Source organism: Neophocaena asiaeorientalis, unplaced genomic scaffold (genome assembly GCF_003031525.2).
Source record: "Neophocaena asiaeorientalis asiaeorientalis breed wild unplaced genomic scaffold, Neophocaena_asiaeorientalis_V1.1 scaffold90, whole genome shotgun sequence".
Classification (NCBI taxonomy): Eukaryota; Metazoa; Chordata; class Mammalia; order Artiodactyla; family Phocoenidae; genus Neophocaena; species Neophocaena asiaeorientalis.
In genome coordinates, this window is record NW_020172445.1 from 1122163 (window position 1) to 1141481 (window position 19319).

The 19319-nt window shown below is 49.7% G+C and overlaps 2 protein-coding genes across 13 annotated transcripts in view; both read left to right on the forward strand.

Moving 5' to 3' along the window:
* Positions 1 to 8019, forward strand: part of RANBP10 (RAN binding protein 10) — a 65926-nt gene extending 57907 nt beyond the window's left edge. For all 3 annotated transcript variants that reach the window (XM_024733030.1, XM_024733021.1, XM_024733014.1), the window contains 7 exons: positions 1431 to 1539; positions 1640 to 1788; positions 1981 to 2185; positions 2927 to 3048; positions 3565 to 3710; positions 4027 to 4138; positions 4564 to 8019. In XM_024733030.1, coding sequence (XP_024588798.1) covers positions 1431 to 1539; positions 1640 to 1788; positions 1981 to 2185; positions 2927 to 3048; positions 3565 to 3710; positions 4027 to 4138; positions 4564 to 4694 — 974 coding nt within the window. In that variant the 3' untranslated portion in view covers positions 4695 to 8019. The remainder of the gene's footprint in view (positions 1 to 1430; positions 1540 to 1639; positions 1789 to 1980; positions 2186 to 2926; positions 3049 to 3564; positions 3711 to 4026; positions 4139 to 4563) is intronic.
* A 1808-nt stretch (positions 8020 to 9827) lies between these two features.
* Positions 9828 to 19319, forward strand: part of GFOD2 (Gfo/Idh/MocA-like oxidoreductase domain containing 2) — a 37058-nt gene continuing 27566 nt past the window's right edge. For 5 of the 10 annotated variants that reach the window (XM_024733632.1, XM_024733676.1, XM_024733691.1 and 2 more), the window contains exon 1: positions 9843 to 10015. Coding sequence is in view for 1 of the 10 variants with exons in the window: in XM_024733684.1 (XP_024589452.1) it covers positions 10001 to 10015 (15 nt within the window). In the remaining 9 variants the exon portion in view is untranslated. The other 5 variants (XM_024733698.1, XM_024733653.1, XM_024733639.1 and 2 more) reach the window with 4 other exon arrangements.

The window sequence follows — 19319 nt, forward strand, 5'->3', positions numbered from 1 at the left end:
TAATTCTGCTCTCTGGCTCATGACAGCCTTGGGTAACCTGTCAGGAGTCTGTTCAGCTCAGGTCCTCACCAGAAGACCAGCCCACAGCCCAGCCCCAGGCCCTTCTGTCCCTCTTTCAAGACCACACTGTCCAGAAGGACAGTCCAGCAGCATGGGAATGTCTCGGTGCAGCCTCCCTAATGCATACTCTGATGGCCTGGCACAGGCTGGGGCCTGGTATGGCTGGATCTTCCTCCATGCTTGTTTCCTTCCTCCTGCATCCTGGATTCCACTCAGCCTCCTGTTCACGGTCTTCAAGAAAGAGTGTGTTTGCATCTTACCAGTTCAGTGCCCTGCCTTTGCCACCATTTACTCAACCTTGGTAGTTCTGCCTGCCCCTGGGCAGAGAGGGGACTGAAGCAGTCAGACAGGGGGAAGGCTGATGCTCCGTGGCCACTGTGGTAGACCTTTCTCTGCTTCCCACCTCTGGTCCTGGGCTTTGCAGACCAACAAAGAAGGAGCCAAAGGAAGCTTTCCTGGTGTTCATACTAGCCTGCGTGTTTGGGGCTCCAAATACTGCGTGTTTGGGGCTCTTTTGTGGAAGGAGGGTGCTGGGAAAGAGGAAACAGCCCAGAAAGGAGATAGGAAGAGGAGAGGAGAGTGAGGGAGAGTAGGTGTGTGTGGACACGTGTGTCTGTGTGTGCCTGCTTGCGTCACTCTGAGCCTGTCGTCTCTGTGTATGTGCATGTGTCTGTGTCTCCCAGAGAAGCCACGCCCAGCCAGACAGTCGGAAAGGGATCCCAGACTTGGGATCTACCCAGAAGTCGCTCCCAGCAAGACGCACCAGGCCCCAGGGCAAGAGCACGATGCCGACGGCCTGAGAGGTGTCAGCGTCAGAGCTGCCAGTGTGAGGAGGGTGACCTCCTCTCTCAGCAGGGGGCGCGCCACAGCCCCTGAAGACTGCCGAGACATGGGCACTGGCCCAGAATCCATGAGCTCCCATTGGCAACCCCCTGTGAAGCCTGAGGAGAGAAGTCTGTCTGAAGAGGAGCCTCTCAGGCCACGAAGCTGCCCGGATGCCCATCCTTAGATTATGCTCCCACAGCCAGGACCTCTTCCCCCGCCCAGGTCCCTGGCAACCTGTACTGCGTAGGAGCAGGCCTCCAAATTCAACCTGCTGCCTCTGGGCTAAGAGCACCCCCCTTCATTTTCCCCTCTTATTCTTTGAGGACTGACTACCTGACACTTGACAGAAACCAGGATCTGTTGTGGGGCTGGTTGGCCAGGTTGTTTCTTCAGCCTCTTCTGTGAGCATCTCAGTGGGCTTGCCACTCTGAGCCAGCCCACCTGACTCTCAGCTGGTCCGTGCTTGGGGCTGGCAGTGTGTAGACGTGTGGCTGTGAGGAAGGTCTGCGGCCCCTCACTCACTGCCGCATTCTTGCTCTCTACAGAGATCCAGAAGCTGGTGCTGGAGGGCCGTGTGGGTGAGGCCATTGAGACCACACAGCGCTTCTACCCAGGGCTGCTGGAGCACAACCCCAACCTGCTCTTCATGCTCAAGTAAGTTTGGGGCACCGTCAGGTCCCCCACAGCCCAGCTGGTGGTGGGCATACACAACCCAGACCAAGCCCAGAGCGTTGCTGCTCTGCTCCTTCTGCAGGTGCCGACAGTTTGTGGAGATGGTGAATGGGACTGACAGTGAGGTCCGCAGCTTGAGCTCCCGAAGCCCCAAGTCCCAGGACAGCTACCCTGGCTCCCCAAGCCTCAGCCCCCGACACGGCCCCACTAGTTCCCACATGCACAACACAGGTCAGCCACTCTCCAGAGGGCTCTGGGAAGAACTGGTGTGGAGAAGCAAGGCCACCCATACACCCTTCCCTGGGATGGGCTCAGGGCTTGCTGCTGGATTGGGGGAAGGGAAGTGGGACCACTGTAGTTATTCCTGGGGCTCTGCTTGATGGCAAGCTGCCCCTCCTCTTCTGACTGTCCCCCGGCTTTTAGGAGGAGATAGTCCCAGCTGCAGCAATGGTGTCGCTTCCACCAAGAGCAAACAGAACCACAGTAAATACCCTCCGCCCAGCTCCTCCTCTTCCTCGTCGTCGTCCTCGTCCTCCTCATCTCCATCCTCAGTCAATTACTCCGAGTCCAACTCAACAGATTCCACCAAGTCCCAGCCCCACAGCAGTACCAGTAACCAGGAGACCAGGTGCCTGTTCTGCTCTGCTTCTTCCTCCTGCCTTCTGCTCTGCCCCCACTGCAGCCTGTCCTTTGAGCGCCACCCTGCCCTTTACCCCCACCTCCATCCCAGGTCTGTGCCTGGAATAGTAGCCGCTGACCCACCAGGCCTGGCATTGGCTCCAGCTTCTGGTCCAACTCTTGATTCAGCTGCCACTTTCCTTGGCCCTGTCTTTCTCCAGAGGCACTGACACTGAGAATGTGGTTGCCTCCAAGAATACCAGGCCTCTCAGAGCCCCCAGAGTCTATACTAAAGGAGCTTTTACTGGGCTTAGCTTGTGGTCAACCAGGTTGGGCAGGCAGGGTTTTTAGGTTGCAGACTGTAGGTGGCTTTCAGTAGCCTTCCAGCATGCTACAGGGCTGACCTGGGTTTGGCTTCCAGAGATGCCTATCAGGACTTACCTGCCCTGGTCATTGGGGGTCAGGGAGTGTGTAGAAGGGGTGTATCAACTCAGAGGAGGGCCAGGGTGGGGACGGTCACAGAGGCAGCATGGCGACCAGAGTGGGAGTGAGATAACAAGCCTCTGGGATGGCTGGTGTCACAGTAGGGTCCAAGTATTAGAGCCTGGGAAGCCTGGGAGCTGTCCTTTCATGCCCTTTGGGGGCCTCAGTTTACCCACTGCAAACTGCGGCTAAAGCCTAAATGGAGGCCCAACCAGGCTGCTCCAGTCACATACCCTTTGCTAACTCCCACCTCAACCCTTCTCCACAGCGACAGTGAGATGGAGATGGAGGCGGAACATTACCCCAATGGTGTGCTGGAGAGCATGTCCACACGCATTGTCAATGGTGCCTACAAGCATGAAGACCTGCAGACGGATGAGTCCAGCATGGGTAAGGCCATGCCCCTGCATGGTGTTCCACAGGCGGCATTGCTCAGTTCCATTGTCCTCTCCCCTCTGTGGTGGTTGGGATGGGCAGGCTTTGGTGGCTGGAGAAGCTCTATCCAGATCTGGTCCACTGCCTCCTTAGCCAATCATGAATCGGTGCTTGAGGTGGGAAGGCCTTAGCCTGCTGCCCAGAATAAGTTCCCAGCGTTTGTAGCTGGAGGGAGCTGGTGAGAGCAGACACCTTATGAACACCCTTGTATCTTGCAGAGGGTGGGAAGAGGGCAAGCTTGAGTCCCGTCTGACTCCTAGACCATGGGCTATAGGTGGACGTAAGAGGAGCTCAGCTCCGGATGGTCCACCTGCTCCTCTCAGCCCTCACTTGCCTCTAGCAGAAGCTGCACCACCCCTCCCTACCCCCAGCCAAGGTCCTTCTTGTCGTGTTCTCTTTGGGGACCCCACCCTAGTCCTCCCTTTCTCTCTTTATCCTCCTGATGTGTTCTTTGCTGGGCTCTGGGTGCAGATGATGGGCATCCTCGGCGGCAACTCTGCGGGGGCAATCAGGCGGCCACAGAAAGGATTATCCTGTTTGGCCGTGAGTTGCAGGCACTGAGTGAGCAGCTGGGCCGGGAATACGGCAAGAATTTGGCCCACACAGAGATGCTGCAGGTACAGGACAAGCCAGGCCCTCATACAGAATGGGCCCCCCTTTGGTGGTGGGGCAGTGTGACTGTGGGAGGGCACTGGGGGCAGGCAGCAGCAACGGGACAGCGGGCTCTAGTCAAGTTTGCAGTGGGGAACAGGACATCCAGGGTACACCCACCCTCTCTACGTTCTGGGGAGGACACAGCCCTACCTGACCCTTCGGTCAGGGTATGTTGTGCTCTCCGTGGGCACCACGCAGGGCCCTGTATCCCCCTGGAGCCATGGAGGAGGGGGTGCGTGGTGCGTGCCACAGTCCTTTCAAGAATGCCCTGTCCTTTAGGATGCCTTTAGCCTGCTTGCGTACTCAGACCCCTGGAGCTGCCCAGTTGGCCAGCAGCTTGACCCCATCCAGAGGGAGCCTGTATGCGCTGCCCTCAACAGCGCCATTTTAGGTAAGTGGATCTAACAAAAACAGAAGCTGGCCTATGAGTACCTAGGTTGGCCCCTTCACCCCTCCCTAGAAATTGTTGATGTTTATCCAAATCTGGGCAGTGAGTTCTGCCCAGAGGCTCTCTGGTGACCCGTAGGACTGTTGGGCTCCCATGGCTGAACCTAAACCCTCACCTCCCTCTGCCCAACTGAGTTGGCTGGCTAGATCATGATGGGCCCTAGACTATGACCCTGGGCCTTGGCTAGCTCATTGCTCTAAAGAAAGCTGAGATTCACAGGCAGGGCCATGGCCTGGTGACACAGAGACACATGAACGCTCTGTTCCAAGAGATTCTGTCCACTCCCCCCACCTTCTGCTCCCAAGGGAACTTTGACCTGGGCTTAGCCCTGAGCAGGGCAGTGACCAGGCCTTGTCTTTTCTCCACAGAGTCTCAGAACCTGCCAAAGCAGCCCCCTCTGATGCTCGCCTTGGGCCAGGCATCTGAATGTCTACGGCTCATGGCCCGAGCGGGCCTGGGATCTTGCTCCTTTGCCAGAGTCGACGACTACTTGCACTAGCTGACCACACTGTCTGGCCCCACCTGGCCCTCCCTCGGCCCCAGGGCTGGAGCAGCCCTGCCCTCCATCGGCACCTGGTGCAGGGACCTGGAAGCCATGGGCAGAGTCCACTCCTCTTGCCTGGCCTCCCCCGTTCCTCTCCTTCCTTCCCTTCCTTCCTTTCTTTTTCTCCCACCCTCAGTCTCTCTCTCTCCCCCCTTCATGTGCAGCGGCCTATGACACAGTATTGTCTGGTTACTTCTATTTTGAAAGAAGGGGTTTGTTTTGAGGAGAGGTTGGGGTTTTTTAATCTCCCCCCACCCCCGACTGAGCCACCAGTATTTATCTCTGGAGAGTTTGTGCTGAGCTGGTTTCTGCTAATTTAGTGGTGAAGCCTATCCAAGTTGGTGATAGCTTATTATTTTCATAAGTAAAAAAAATGAGATTATATATATATAAATATATATATTAAAAAAAGACACAGTATTTATCGTAGTGTTAGTGGTCCAGCACCTCTTGGGTGAAGCTGTCCAGACACCATACGTTTTTGAGTCCAACTCATTTAAAAAGAATCATCTCTGTCACCTCAGCCAAGTGATTCGTTTATTTCAGGCTTCCCCTTTGTTGAGCCACAGGCCCAGCTGCAGCCTAGGGAAGCCCAGTAGGCTTTGGGGGCCACGTAGTGGGCAGGTCAGGCTAAGCTGGTTTGCAGCATCTGAGAGGTGTGGGTCCCTAGGCCCCTGAGAGCTGAACTGAGCAGAGAACTGCAGGGCCCAGGTCCAAAGAAGAGATGAATTGGCCCAGGGCTACACAGCAGAGCAAGGGAGTTAGAGGGTCCTTGGCTAGCACGCTATCTATCGTTCTACCCTGCCTCTCACTGCCTGCCTTGCCTCTCTCTCTCTTCCCTTTTCAACATCCTGCCTGCCTTTGTTGTTAAGATGGCCAAATAATTCATTTACTCTAAATTGATTGCCTGAGAGCTGCTGAGTGTCAGGCTGTGGGGAGGAAGTCTCCATACCCAGGACAGAGGCCCTTGAGTACAGGGGCTGCCTTTTTCCTGCCTGGATCATCACCGTCTCTGCACAGCTCTGGTGGAATTGATGCTTTCTGTTGGAAAGCCAAGCCTTGTGGAGACAGATTTTTGGGCTGCCAGTCGCTGGATTGGATGGAACCCTTGACCCCCTAGGCCAGGCCTTACTGTAGCTGTGCCAGGCAGCTCCTTTGCAGTTTGGCCCCGGCCACTCTTAGGAAAGACTGTTAAGAATATTCGCTGGCCAGAGGAAAGGACCTCATGGGCTTTACAAACGTCCCACCGTCCATGTCAGACGGATCCTCACAGCTCGTGGGTCAGAAACAGTCCCGGTACTGCCATCAGGGAATCAGGAGAGGAAGGGTTATGATGCTGCCAGGACTTAGGCCGGCCATCTGTGGAGAGGACAGACTGCCCAGGAGGAAGAAAGGGAAGAGGCCTCCCAGAGGAGCACCAGGATGGGCTGGGATTTCCCCATCGGCCTCACAGTGGGAGGGAGTACCCAAGCAGCCCCTGCAAAGGGGCAAGGTCAGAAGTCGAGCTCAGTCCCTGCCTGGATCTGGGCTGGCCAAGCTCCTGCTTTCCATCAGTGGATTCAGGAATGGTTGGTGTGGCCTGAGATATTCAGTGCCCACCAGGACTAGCTGGGCCTACAGCTGGACAACAAGAGAAATGATTGAGTTGGACTAACTGCTGGTGATGGGCCCAGTGGCCCTGTGCTCTCCCAGAATTCTGCCCTGGGACATGATCCTGTAGGCTGCTGCTTTTTTCTTGGTCCCTACTAGGGCCCCAGCTGGCATCCCAGAGACTGCAACCCATCAGGGGAGTGTTGTGCTGTCTGTAAAGGAAATTCATCCTGTGCAAACTTGGGGATGCCTAGCTCCCAAACCAAGAAGTTGGAAACATCAGGCTCTTAAAATGGTCAGAAGCAAGCAGGATTGGGAATTAAAACCAGAAGCTTTTGCAACTGGAACGAAGTTCAGAGAACATCTACTCCAACAGTCCTCTCCTTTTATAGATAAGGAAACAGGCCCAGGAGATTAAGTGACTTGGCCAAAGTCACACAAGAAATTAGGGCAGAACTGGGACTAACCTCATTCCTGAGGATTGGACAACACTGTTTAGTCCTAAAGCTGAATGGCGGGTGAGGGGTTAGGCTGGCGAGGCCTCCAGCAGTGTCTGCGCAGCTGGTACCTTCAGGGGTGTGTCAGGGATGGGGATGGGTGCCTGGGCTTGGGTTGTAGAGCAGCTGAGCAGCCCAGGAGGGCTCAGGACAGCTGTGTGCTGCTTGGGGTTGGGTGTCCGCCTGCCTCACACTCAGTACCCATGGCCACCTCCCCATTTTCTGTGCCTTATCTCACTGTTTCAGCTGAGTCCAAGTTGTTTACTCTGTTCCTCTCCAGAGGGGCTTTCTGTTCCAGTTGGACAGCATACCTTTGGGACATAAGCCTTTGCCCCACAAGCCGTGGAGAGGTCCAAACTCAAGCTGCTTGAGCCCACTGTCTTGCTGACAGTCCAGGCCTGCCTGCCAGCCCGAGGAGCCCCTTATGCACACCCAGTCCTGCCAGCCTGCTTCCGGGAGCCGAGAGTGGGGAAGGCACCTGGGAGGAGTCCCGGTGAAGAGCTGAACTTGAACCAAGGAGGCAGGAAGAAGACCTGGCTCTGTTGGGTTGTTCAGCCCTCGGGGAGCAGCCTTCCCTACTTACCTTTTCCTCTTGCTTCACCAAATGGTCGCTCCTTCCAGAGCAGAAACTGGCAGACATGCAAAGAAAGCCAGAACCCCTATTCCTCACCTACATGGGTCTGTGGCTGGGTGTCGGCCGGCAGAACAGGGACACCAAGAGATGGAGAAGCGGGGACTGCCCAGCCTCCCAGCACCTTCCTACCCCTTAAGCAAGCACAAAGAAGATGAGGCAGAGACCTGTCAGAGCTGAAAGTTCCTTTGGTCGCTCACAACTCAGGTATGCACACCGTGTGGCAGCTGGGCAGGAGAGCCCTACTTGACCACCAGCCCCGTGCACACGGACCTGTGGCCAGATTGTGGACTCTGGCTGCCTCAGGCGCCGCATCTTTGCATTGGGTTTTCCTCCATTAGTAACTACAGCTGACACAGATGTCCTCCACATCGTGCACACTGGTTCTGCCTTTGTCCTCGCAAGTTGATACTTGGCATTAGCATGAAACTTGTGGGTGTGGGAGGGTTTAGAGAGAATTCTAACACAAAACATCCTATTAAATTGTACTTGAGAGATGAAAAAACTCCTGTTGTATTTTGACAGAATTATTTTTATTAAAATACACATCCATGAGTAGTCACGAGTGTCTGGTCTCTGTTGTGAGTCTTACTGGGATTGGCACCCTTGGTGTGGCACAGCCGTCCCGGAGGGCTTGGCCCCTTCCCAGGCTACTTGTCGAGTGCCTAGGCCCCTGGTGTCTCAAGGATTCTCAAGACTTTTTGCAAGACCCCAAAGAGCATAGATACTCAAAGCTTTGATTCTCTCCCGCGAAACAGCTTTCATCTGAGACAAAAAGTAGCAAATACAAAAAGGTGGGCCATAGGACCTCTTCTCCTCAAATTAAGATTTTAATGCATTCTAAATACGCTTGCTCCAAACACTGGTCACAGCTCTTCTGAGGGGTATTAAGGTTAGCTTCCTTTCAGTCTGAGGAAAAGAGCTCATGCTCAAAATCCCAGTTTGGGTGACCCCAGAAAATTAACCTTTCTCAGCTTCATTTTCCCCATTCTTAACATGTTAATCCTGCTTCCCCATGGTGACAGAGGATTACAGCATGCACAGGGCAGGGCTTGGCACCTAGGGACACAGTACATATGACCACCCTGCCTCCCTGAGGATGCTCCCTAGTGTGACTGGCCTGCTCCTGCCTCAAGCTGCCTCCTCTGCTCCCAAGGCACCAGGGTTTTAAGCAGAGGAGGCATAAAATAGATTATGCTGCTGTCCACCTGGAGACAAGACTCGAAGCAAAGAAACCATCTAGAAGGACAAGGCCAAACACAAGAAGGCAGGTTTGAGAAATATTTAGGGGATGTTAGCACCACAGGATGAGTGACCGGATGTGAGGGAGATCGGGGTAGCAAGAGACAAGGCAACTGCAGGCTTTTTGTTGGGGTGAAAGGATGGATAATATACGGATATATTATCCACAAGATAATACAGGGAACAGAAGGGAATGGGTGGTGGCTAAAGGTCACTGGAGTGAGGAGGTTTGCTGGAGAGCATATAAATCTATCTCAGAGAGACAGGTTTCCTGGAACTGGAAAAGGGTTCTGTGACCCAGTAAATAATGAAAACTGTCATGGATGCGCACAGTGACCATCACCCACTAATTGAAAGCTGTAAAAATCCTGTGTTAAGATGTGTAGCTTAACCCAGCGTTTTCCAAACTTACATTACTACAGAATGCTTCCCTCAGGGGCATTTTACAGGACTCTCAGGGAAAAGCTAGTGTAGAGGGAAGAGTGGAGTATTAGATTAAGCACAAATGTCTGGTTCCATAAGTAAAGCCACAGTAAATTCACTTCCCTCCAGACACATTCCCAACATAGCCTGTTTTACACTAAGGCTTACCGGTTTATTTCGCTGCTCTAGCGGACAGCTGGTGAAATAAAGGGTACTCTCGTTACAAAGTGGTGTTTATTTGGGGGGAACTAGGTTCCAGTAAAGAGATCAGGAGGACTGAGGTCACAGTCTTGAAAAGCACTGACTTGTAAGGAACAACCAAAGAACATCCAGAAGAGGACCCCAGACAGGCACGAAAAAGCGAGTCATTAGGAGTCAGCCGCGAAGTCCGGCGAATTCGAGAGAACTGTCGTTCCGCAAAGATACATCGTTATCCAGCAGCAGACCTTCCTTCTTTCTGGGACAACCAATGCCCACCACACTACTCAGACCCTCCTCGCTCTTGCTGCCGGGTGACAGACCGGAAAGAAGCCTAGGCTGGGAAGCCTCTCCGCCTGCCGCCTCCACCGCCGGAAACGAATGACCAGGGCTTCCAGCCAGACTGCTTAACCTCCGCCCCCAACCAGCGAGCATGCGCAGCTCTCGGCCACGGCCCCTCCCTGTGGTGGTCCACCCCAGTCAGGGAGCATGCGCAGACCTCCCGCCGTCCCGCCCCTCCCTTTCCAGACCCCGGTTCCTTAGAAACCAGGCGGCGCGTTCCCGGTGGCTGCGCGCTAGATTCTGGGGCCCGTGCGTCCCCGCCAGCCTTCCTCAAGGAGGGCTGGTGGCCGCCGAGACCCGTCCAGACCCTTGGTCTCCGGTGCGGCGCAGGGCGGGGCATGCCAGTTTGCCAGGTGAGAGGCGGCCGGCGACGGCGGGTGAGGATGAAGGGCATGGCGCGGCGGCGAACGGGCGCCTTGCCGGGCCTCCTCCGCGGCTCGGCGCCCGAGGTCGGAGGCGGGGATACGCAGAGCTGGGGCTGGAGGGGGCCGTTCTAACAGCCAGCGCGGGCTCGGAGTTCGGGGGTCGCCCCAGAGTTCGTCCTCCCGCCTCAAACCTGCAAGTTTGGTCGTAGGATTTTAGAATTTTGGCTCCTGGAAGGACCTCGGCCATAACCCATCCCTTTACCGGACGCGAAAACCTAGGCTCCCCCGCCCTGTGCCGAGCAGAACCCCCTACCTGTGTGAGGACCGACGCTTTGTGGATAAGAATGTGAGGTATGGGAACCTCAGACAAAGGGCTCGTGGGGTAGCTGGTCCATCGTCTTTCAAAATGAGATGGTACTTTTGGGGGATAAATCTTTAAGAAAACAGCGTTCAGGTGGCAGGTGGGAGAAGGGACACTCCAGAAGGTGCGGTGGCTCTGCCAGTCCCGGAGTGTCCACTGGCCAGATCTCCCTGGGCCTGGCCTACCTTTGAAGCTCAAGAAGGAAGCAGATGGACTTGCGAAGACAAAAGGTGAGGTGAAGTATTCTCAAGGCATTATCAGATGAATGGTGAGGGAGGAAGAGGGGGCCGGGAGATCAGGACTTGTGAATGGTGGTGTGAAGAGTTTACAGCAGCATGTAAAGAACAAGACAGGAGTAGAAAAGTTTAAAGCTGCCTTGGATAGATACCAAGGAAGGTTATAAACCTTATTTTTGTTCATTGTTCCCACAGTGTCATGCTGAGGGCAAGACACACGAGGAAGGAAGTAGGTGGCTTTTAGTATCCAGAAACTGGTCGCACAGGGCAGAGGACCTTTGTAAGCTATGGGGCACAGAGGTCTCAGAAGGAAGAGCCCCGAGTCTGTGATCTTCAGGTGAACGGAACAACTGTTTAAATTAGAAAAGACACTTAATGCATTATTGTGATGTGGAGAGATATGGAGAAGATGGTAGTCAGGAAATCTAGATACATTCTTATTTATTTATTTTTGGCTGCCGTTGGGTCTTCGTTGCTGGGCGCGGGCTTTCTCTAGTTGCAGAGAGCAGGGGCTCCTCTTCGTTGTGGTAGGCGGGCTTCTCATTGCGGTGGCTTCTCTTGTTGCGGAGCACGGGCTCTAGGTGCACAGGCTTCAATAGTTGTGGCACGTGGGCTCAGTAGTTGTGGCTCATGGGCTCTAGAGCGCAGGCTCAGTAGTTGTGGCGCACGGGCTCAGTTGCTCCGCGGCACCAGGGATCAAACCCTTGTCCCCTGCATTGGCAGGCGGATTCTCAACCACTGCGCCACCAGGGAAGCCCTTAGATACATTCTTGATAAGGAAACTCATTTCCTTCTGAAAAGCTATACCAGGGAACAAGAGTTTTAAGGCCATCCATTTTACAGAAAATGTGAAAAAGTTAGTACTTTTGGACTAGGAGTTTAGAGAATTTATCTGTACCAAGAGCTGAAAATTTTCAGCAGACAGTACTATTGGTAGACACCCACCCCACCCCCACCATTTTACAGCTAAAGATTCTGTTGTGAGAGACTTTCTCTTACCACCTGGTTGTTCTATACCTTTCCTATGGAATGATTGGTCTGGATCTGATCTGTTATTTTTATTTGTTGGGAAAATGCAAATATGCGATTTCTATAGTAATGCTAGAACCCATTAGTAGTAGGATTAGCAATGAAAAAATAAGTACTCCCCCAAAAGACATAAATGTTTGTAATATGGGGAAAAGAAGTATGTGATTTTTAAAAGATGGTCCCTGATGTTAATCATCGAAGTCAGTTTGTTGCTAGCTTGATAAAACTAATTATCACTGTGTATTTGACTTTGCTGCAGGGTTGTTTTTTTTACCCCTCAGAGTGATAAGAGAAGCTGCATTGAAAGTATGATGATGTTAATAGGTAAAATTAGTTTAAGGAAGAAAGCTTTGTTCTTCCAGTGTCCATAACTATGGCAATTGTGGCTTTGCATTTTATTGACTTTTCTTCCATCTCTGGAAATATTTGTATAAATACCTCAAGAAATAATGGGGTATTATCAGAAGGATACGTAATCTGTGGGGGAACGTTGGCACTGTTAACCAAATCCTGTCAGAAAAGCTTTATGAAAATTATTGTATTCTGTGTAGAAACCCTCATCACTTTAGCATTGGCCCAGATAGAAGACAAGTAGGCCAAAAGCAAAGTAGATGGAAGGGAGCAATTACCATCTGTGGCACTGGATAGGGGGTGGGAGGGTACTTTGAATGTCAGTGCAAATACTTCCTTGAATGAGCATTTGGAGAAGATAATGCTTAAATATGGTGAGTGTGCCCCATGGATTTGTGTGCATTATTTTTGCCCCTCTAATCAGAAAGACACTTGTTTTCAGAGGAGAAAGATGCGCACACTCTCAAAGTGTTTCTTCATTGCTATGGCAATGAGACCTTTGACAAATAATTCCTTAACATCCATTCCATTTTCTGGGACAGCTGAGTGCAGTTATCAAACCTGGCCTGTAGTAAAGTAATCAACAGTATTTAACAGGCCAACTTACCAGATAAACCAGTAATGCTAGCAGGATTTACTTTCACTGAACTGCTTTTCTAGTTATACAATAAGAGGAGAAATAAAATGGGCACACAGCGTGATCTCACGTAGGAAGTTGTAATACAGAGTTGGTGTTTGGAAAACACAGGAATCAGCGACCACTCACTCAGAAGCAGAAGAGCCCTTCTGATGCCTAACAAGTCACTTGTGTGTTTTTATAATAGGAGGTCCAATTCTAGGATAAATCCACTATTAGAATTGGACAGTGTCTAGAAAAAAATTGGTTGTTTTGCTATATTTGAGAATTCATTTACAGTATAGTAATAGGACATTATTTTTCTTACATACAAATAAAAGCAGCTTTGTATTAGTAAACTTCAGGACAGCCTAAAAGTCCAAATTACTTGAAAATTTAGATGTCAGGTGTTTTTAAGAGTGGGGAATGAAAGATAGTTGAAATAAATTTGGGCTCATGAAAATCAGAATGATAAAAGATGCTGAGAAAAACATGAAAACAGTAAGACTTCCCAGCACACTAACATTCACTTATGAATTAGCCATTAGGCCAGGAATGAGCTCATTCAAGTACCATGTCTTTAAACCCAGACAAAGGAAATGAGAAATGGAGTAAATATTTCTTTTTCATGATGATAGGAATGAACACTTAGAAAATAAGATTAAACATTAAGAAGGAAGAGGTGAATGTTCCTGCATTACTTAAATACACTCAAACCCTACCCTTAACACGTGTTCTTTAGTTCCTGCTCTTAGAAGGGGAATTGCAAGTAGTGCCTTTGTCCTAAGTACTGTCAGTTTTCAAGGTTGCCAGTGACAAAATGCCACACTCTTTGGGACCCAGGATTGCCAGGAATTACTGTGGGGATACCTCAGTCTCCCAACCACCTCTCAGAGCCATTCCCAGAAGCTGCTTCTGTAATGGTTCCTATCTGTCTTCTACTATGAAAGATTAGGAATGAAGGCTTTGAGGAATGGGAACTAAGTACTGAGCACAGTCTTCCTTTCTGGCCTGGGATAGCTCCTCTCAAACTGTCAGCTCTCAATTTCTCATGAGAATAGATAATCCTCAAATACAACCTGAAACGCTTCTACTTGGCTTTGAGATTTACCATATCACTTTACAACCTCAAAATGTTTATTATTTACTTTCACGATTATATTTTGCTTAGAATGATAATGTTAGGCAAATCATGTAATTTCTGGGCCATAATTTCTTAACCTGTATAATGGTTATAACAGAAAATTGGAAAATGACATAGGTGCCTAACACTAGAGAAAGGAAAAGTTGGTTCATGTAGTCAGTAAAATACCACGTAACCCTTAAAAACTGTCTGTGACAACATGAAAAATGCATGTCAAAATAGTAAGTGAAAAAAAATCAGGATACAAAGTTGTGAATACAGTTGGATTACAAGTACATCAAACATGTAAAAACTTAGCAAAAAGGAACATAAAAAGAACACATAGTAATTTTCTATAATGAGTAAATATTAAAACAAACAAACCAACCAACCCCTCCTGAAAGTTTCTTGCTTGTGTAAAGAATGATACTGAACTTGTTTTCTCTCTGCGAGCCTTCACCCCTTCTTGCTCTGTGACTGTATTAAAAGTGGTGGAGGGAGAACGGTGGCAGGGACGGGGCAGCACTGATGTTCCTAATTAACTCAGGTGTCATGAACCAAACAGTAGTGCAGTTACCTAGGATAATGAATTTACATGTACGTATTTGAAAGGTGACTGTACAGATCTCATGCTGCTTTCTAAGACTGCTATTTCTTTTGGTGCTCGTTGATGAATAGTTTTGACTCTTAGGGTCTCTTTTGGTGCTTGTTGATGGATGGTTTTGTATTATAGCATCTCAAAGCACATTTTAGGATGTTCCACGTGGTTAATGGTTTCTGCAGCTTGGTGGTGGTTCCTGCTAGGAAATGGTTATCATCTCAGAGGGGCCTGTCTGGGGGTGGCTCTGGGAGCCTGTGAGATGTGTATTTGTCATCCAGGCATCCTCTCATTGTCAGGGAAATGGGGGATGGTAGAGAGATCAGCTGTACTTCCTGTTACTTTTCAGCCTTTTGCACTCATATTCCTGTGCCAGGTGCTAAGGGGACATAGCTTGCTTTTTGAAGCAATGGGGAAAATGATTGAACATAGTATTTCTTATCTGATCGTATTTTCGAAGCTAAATCATTGTGCTTAAACGGCTGTTTTGGTTTCCCCGACCGAAGGCTTGCTCCTGATCATAGTAGTTATTCTTTTAAAATTTTTGTCTTTGTTTCTCCTTCCTTCACTGCTTAATATTCCTGATATGCTAAGATTGTTGTCCAAAGAACATTTAAATGCCTTCAAGTAATTTCCAAATTATTATAGGAGTGTTACCAAATACCTTGAAGTGTTAAGTTTCAGGGACCTGTTATCTCCTTAATACAGTCTTGGTCCTGAAAGAGCTTAGAGTCTCAATAGTGAGGTAAGACATTGAGCATCATTTAAACAATACTCAGAAAATTCTAAAACACTAAAATGAATGGCTATTTTCAGGTGGGCATATCTCATATACACCCTGTATTTTATAACCGGCCTCCTTCATTACACATTAACCAAAAGGAAAACGGGAAAAAGGGGGTGTTATGGCAAAGACTGTCCTGAGATTAGATTATTTTACATCTCAGGTTTAACACAGCTGAGCATGATCATGGCCTAGTTGGTAAGCAGTTTTCCGCATACAAGTTGAGATGTTTGTGAAGGGCACCAGGCATGTCCAGTCACTGGAGAACTACTCAACCTTCCTGGTGACCAGAGGCCATATAACAGAGTTAGAGAACACCGGTCAGGGTTGTTGTGTTCTGGGGTGCCCTAAGAACATCCTACACCCAAAATCTGAAGGAAGGCAGATAGGTAATTCTCTAAAGCGTCTCTTGCTGCCATAGAAATAGCCATTTTCACAGCGACAGGATGCTTGTATGCATATAGAATGTGGAAAACACAAAGGAAACCTTAGTAAATTAGGTTTGCACATTGAAAAATGTTTTATTATTATAATTAAACACTCATCCTTTTCTTGGGATTACAGGTAAAACCAAAGTATGTAATATACCTCACTCTAGGGTTGGCTACTTCACATGCATCACAGCCAAGTGTGCTTTACCTCAGCAAAGGCAGAGCCTTTGTCACATGCCTGCCACTCATTGTGTTCCTCTGTCAAATTATTCCTTGGTATTCAGCAGTGGGTGTAGCAAGAAATGGAAACTAAGCTCCAGGAACCTGACCTGTCTGGATCACTGCTCTGTGCCCCACCTTCTGGCATAATGCCTGACTCATTGTTGCCCTTACAAATATTAGGGAACGAATGAGGAAATAACTCTGGTGACTGGATATTGTACCATTAAGTGGAGTGAGGGAGCACAGGAGAAGAAGAGGAAAGATGATTTTGGGTTGGGAGAAGCTGGTAGGTCTCTCGGGTGGGATTTCCAGTAGACACTTAGAAGTATAGAGCCAGTTAAGGACGTTTGCGTGGAGGTCAGAGTGAAGTTGAAGGACTAGATAAAATTGCTCTGTGAGAGAGTAGGGCTGAGGATGGAATTTTCAGGTTGATGTCAGTCTAGAACTCATTGTTAAGGCAATCTTTGAAAAAATAATCTCGTTATTGCCAGACTTTCAAAAGCAATAAAGAATTAATACAGCTGGTAGATAAGTACTTTTTCTTACTGCAATCATCAGCTGAAACTAACTTTCAGATCTAATAATTATCCAGATACCTCTGTGGGTGTTCAATTTACTTCTCCTTTATGACCCAATTTAGCTGACCCTTTTGTACATTGTGTAGTTACACCTCATTAGACAGGTCATTAGGCCTTTCATTAGTGTCCCTCCTAGGACACTGTGTGGAGGGTAGCGCAGAGATGGAGAACTGGCATCTTTGGCTAGGGCTGGGTATGCTCTCCTGCTCTCTGGTGGCTGCCTGACAATTTACCTCCGTGTCAGCTTGTAGAAATGGGGGAATAGCATTTCTTTCCTTGGTCCTGTTTGTGTTTTTGCTGTCAGTGAGAAGGCAGTGATCTCTATGTCATTGAGTCAGTGTAAGACACTTAAACAAATCATAGAAAAACTAAACGTTGCCACAGAGGCTTTGGCTCGTTGAAACCCAGGGACCAAAGTATTTGTCATAACTCATGTGTAAAACTCAATGCCTGTTTGTTTTGTTTGGCTTTTGTTTTTCAATGGAAACATACATGTAGGTAAAGAAACACTTTCACATTTATCTGAAAGCAGTCTTTCAGAAAGCAGTGTTACCCTTTCAGACTATAAGTACAAGCTGGTTCATGGGGAGCTCTAACTGAACTAACTGCAGGTAGTCCCTCTGCTGTGAACATGTAGTTCAGAACTCAAGCTGCATACTTCCCCTGGTTCCTGCTCAGGCTCGGGTGATGAGGTGTGGTTGTCTTCCCTCTTGGGTCCAGCACTGCTATCCACCCAGTGGCAGCGTGTCTATCACAATAGCTCAATTCCAGGTGTTGGGAGGCCCAAAGGAGGGCTGGGGGACAGTTAGACATACCTTTCTAATTAGTTCTTGGTACATGACTGATGGTGAAGGCCACATGGAAGGCTACTTATTTCCCCACCGGTTTCCTGGGTTTTGCAAAAGGAGGATTGAGCTTAAAATTGACCTTTACGTTTTAATTTTATCTCCTTTACCATGCTCAAGAATTATGCTCTTATGTTATAGATCCCTTTGCAACTGGATGTTACATCATGGCACCTCCTCCTATGGTAATGTTCCACGTATCAGTTCTGGAGCATCATTCAGAGAAGCTTATATTCAGGGAATTCGCTGGTGGTCCAGTGGTTAGGACTCAGCGCTTTCACTGCCGGGGCTTGGGTTCAATCCCTGGGCAGGGAACTAAGATCCTGCAAGCCCTGTGGTGTGGCCAAAAAAAACAACAGCAAAGAAGCTTATATTCTTAAAGATTTTAGAACATATTTTGTTTATAGTAGGAAGGAGGGACTTCCCTGGTGGCACGGTAGATAAGAATTCGCCTGCCAATGCAGGGGACACGGGTTCGATTCCTGGTCTGGGAAGATCCCACATGCCGTGGAGCAGCTAAGCCTGCGTGCCACAACTACTGAGCCCGTGTGCCGCAACTACTGAGGCCAGTGCTTCTAGAGCCCGTGCTCCTCAACAAGAGAAGCCACTGCAAGGAGAAGCCTGAGCACCGCAACAAAGAGTAGCCCCAGCTCGCCACAACTAGAGAAAGCCAGCGCGCAGCAACAAAGACCCAACACAGCCAAAAATAAATAGAATTAAATCTTAAAAAAAAAATAAAATAGGAAGGAAAAGAAGAACTTGAGCAGGAAAAACTGTTGCCTTCTAGTCAGGGCAGCTACCACAAAGGCTTTGACCTGACTTCTTGATTCATCTGTTCTCGTACTTATTCATTCATATGCTCATTCCTCAATCATTACGCGGCAGCACCTACTCAGCTTCAGACACTGCTCTGTCCTGGTGACAGCAGAGTGTGAGATGGGCAACGTCTTGACATCATGACAGATCCCAGTGAAGTGTGACGGGCACTGTGAAAGCCAAAGCTCAGGCACAGCTTTTCTGAAGAAGTGGTGTTTAACTGGAGCCCTAACAGATCTGAGAAGGAGTTATCCTGAGGAAATAAGAAAAAGAAAAGATTGTTTCAGGCAGAGCAAACAGTTTGGACCAGAATCTCAGAGCAGGACTGAAAGAGTTAGATTTGGTAGTTGCTAGCATGCTGAGTGCAGTGTAAAGGGGAAAGTGGTAAGGTGGAGAGATGGGAAAAGGCCCAACCCACACTAGGGAGAGCCCCTGAAGGAATTTGGGCTTTATCTTAGGGTCACTTAGAGGCTGGGGAAGGAAATGGTCAGGTCCATTTCCATCGAGACTCGCTCGATGTCTGTTCAGGGAACCAGAGCAGTGGATAAATTCAAGGGGCATTAAGATGTCCAATTGATGGGTTGTAGGGATGGACTGGCTGTGGGGGCAGGAAGGCTTCACTGCAGCCAGAGTGGTTCCTTAGGAGCTGGTTAGGTATGAATCACTATCACTTGTTTGAGTCCACTATCACTTACTTTCCCTTCACGATTGTTGGCATTTGACTGAACATAGCCCCTAAGTGCTGGATCACTGTGGTCCTGCAAGCCTCGATTGATTATTTATTTACTTACTTAACTTATTTATTTATGCATTTATTTATGGCTGCATTGGGTCTTCATTGCTGCACACGGGCTTTCTCTAGTAGCGGCAAATGGGGGCTACTCTTCGTTGCAGTGCGCAGGCTTCTCATTGCGGTGGCTTCTCTTGTCTCGGAGCATGGGCTCTAGGCGTGCGGGCTTCAGTAGTTGTGGCTCATGGACTTAGTTGCTCCACGGCATGTGGGATCTTCCCGGACCAGGGCTCAAACCCGTGTCCCCTGCATTGGCAGGCGGATTTTTTTTTTTTTTGCGGTACGCGGGCCTCTCACTGTTGTGGCCTCTCCCGTTGCGGAGCACAGGCTCCGGACGCGCAGGCTCAGCGGCCATGGCTCACGGGCCTAGCCACTCCGCGGCATGTGGGATCTTCCCGGACCGGGGCACGAACCCGTGTCCCCTGCATCGGCAGGCGGACTCTCAACCACTGCGCCACCAGGGAAGCCCAGCAGGTGGGTTCTTAACCACTGCGCGCCACCGGGGAAGTCCC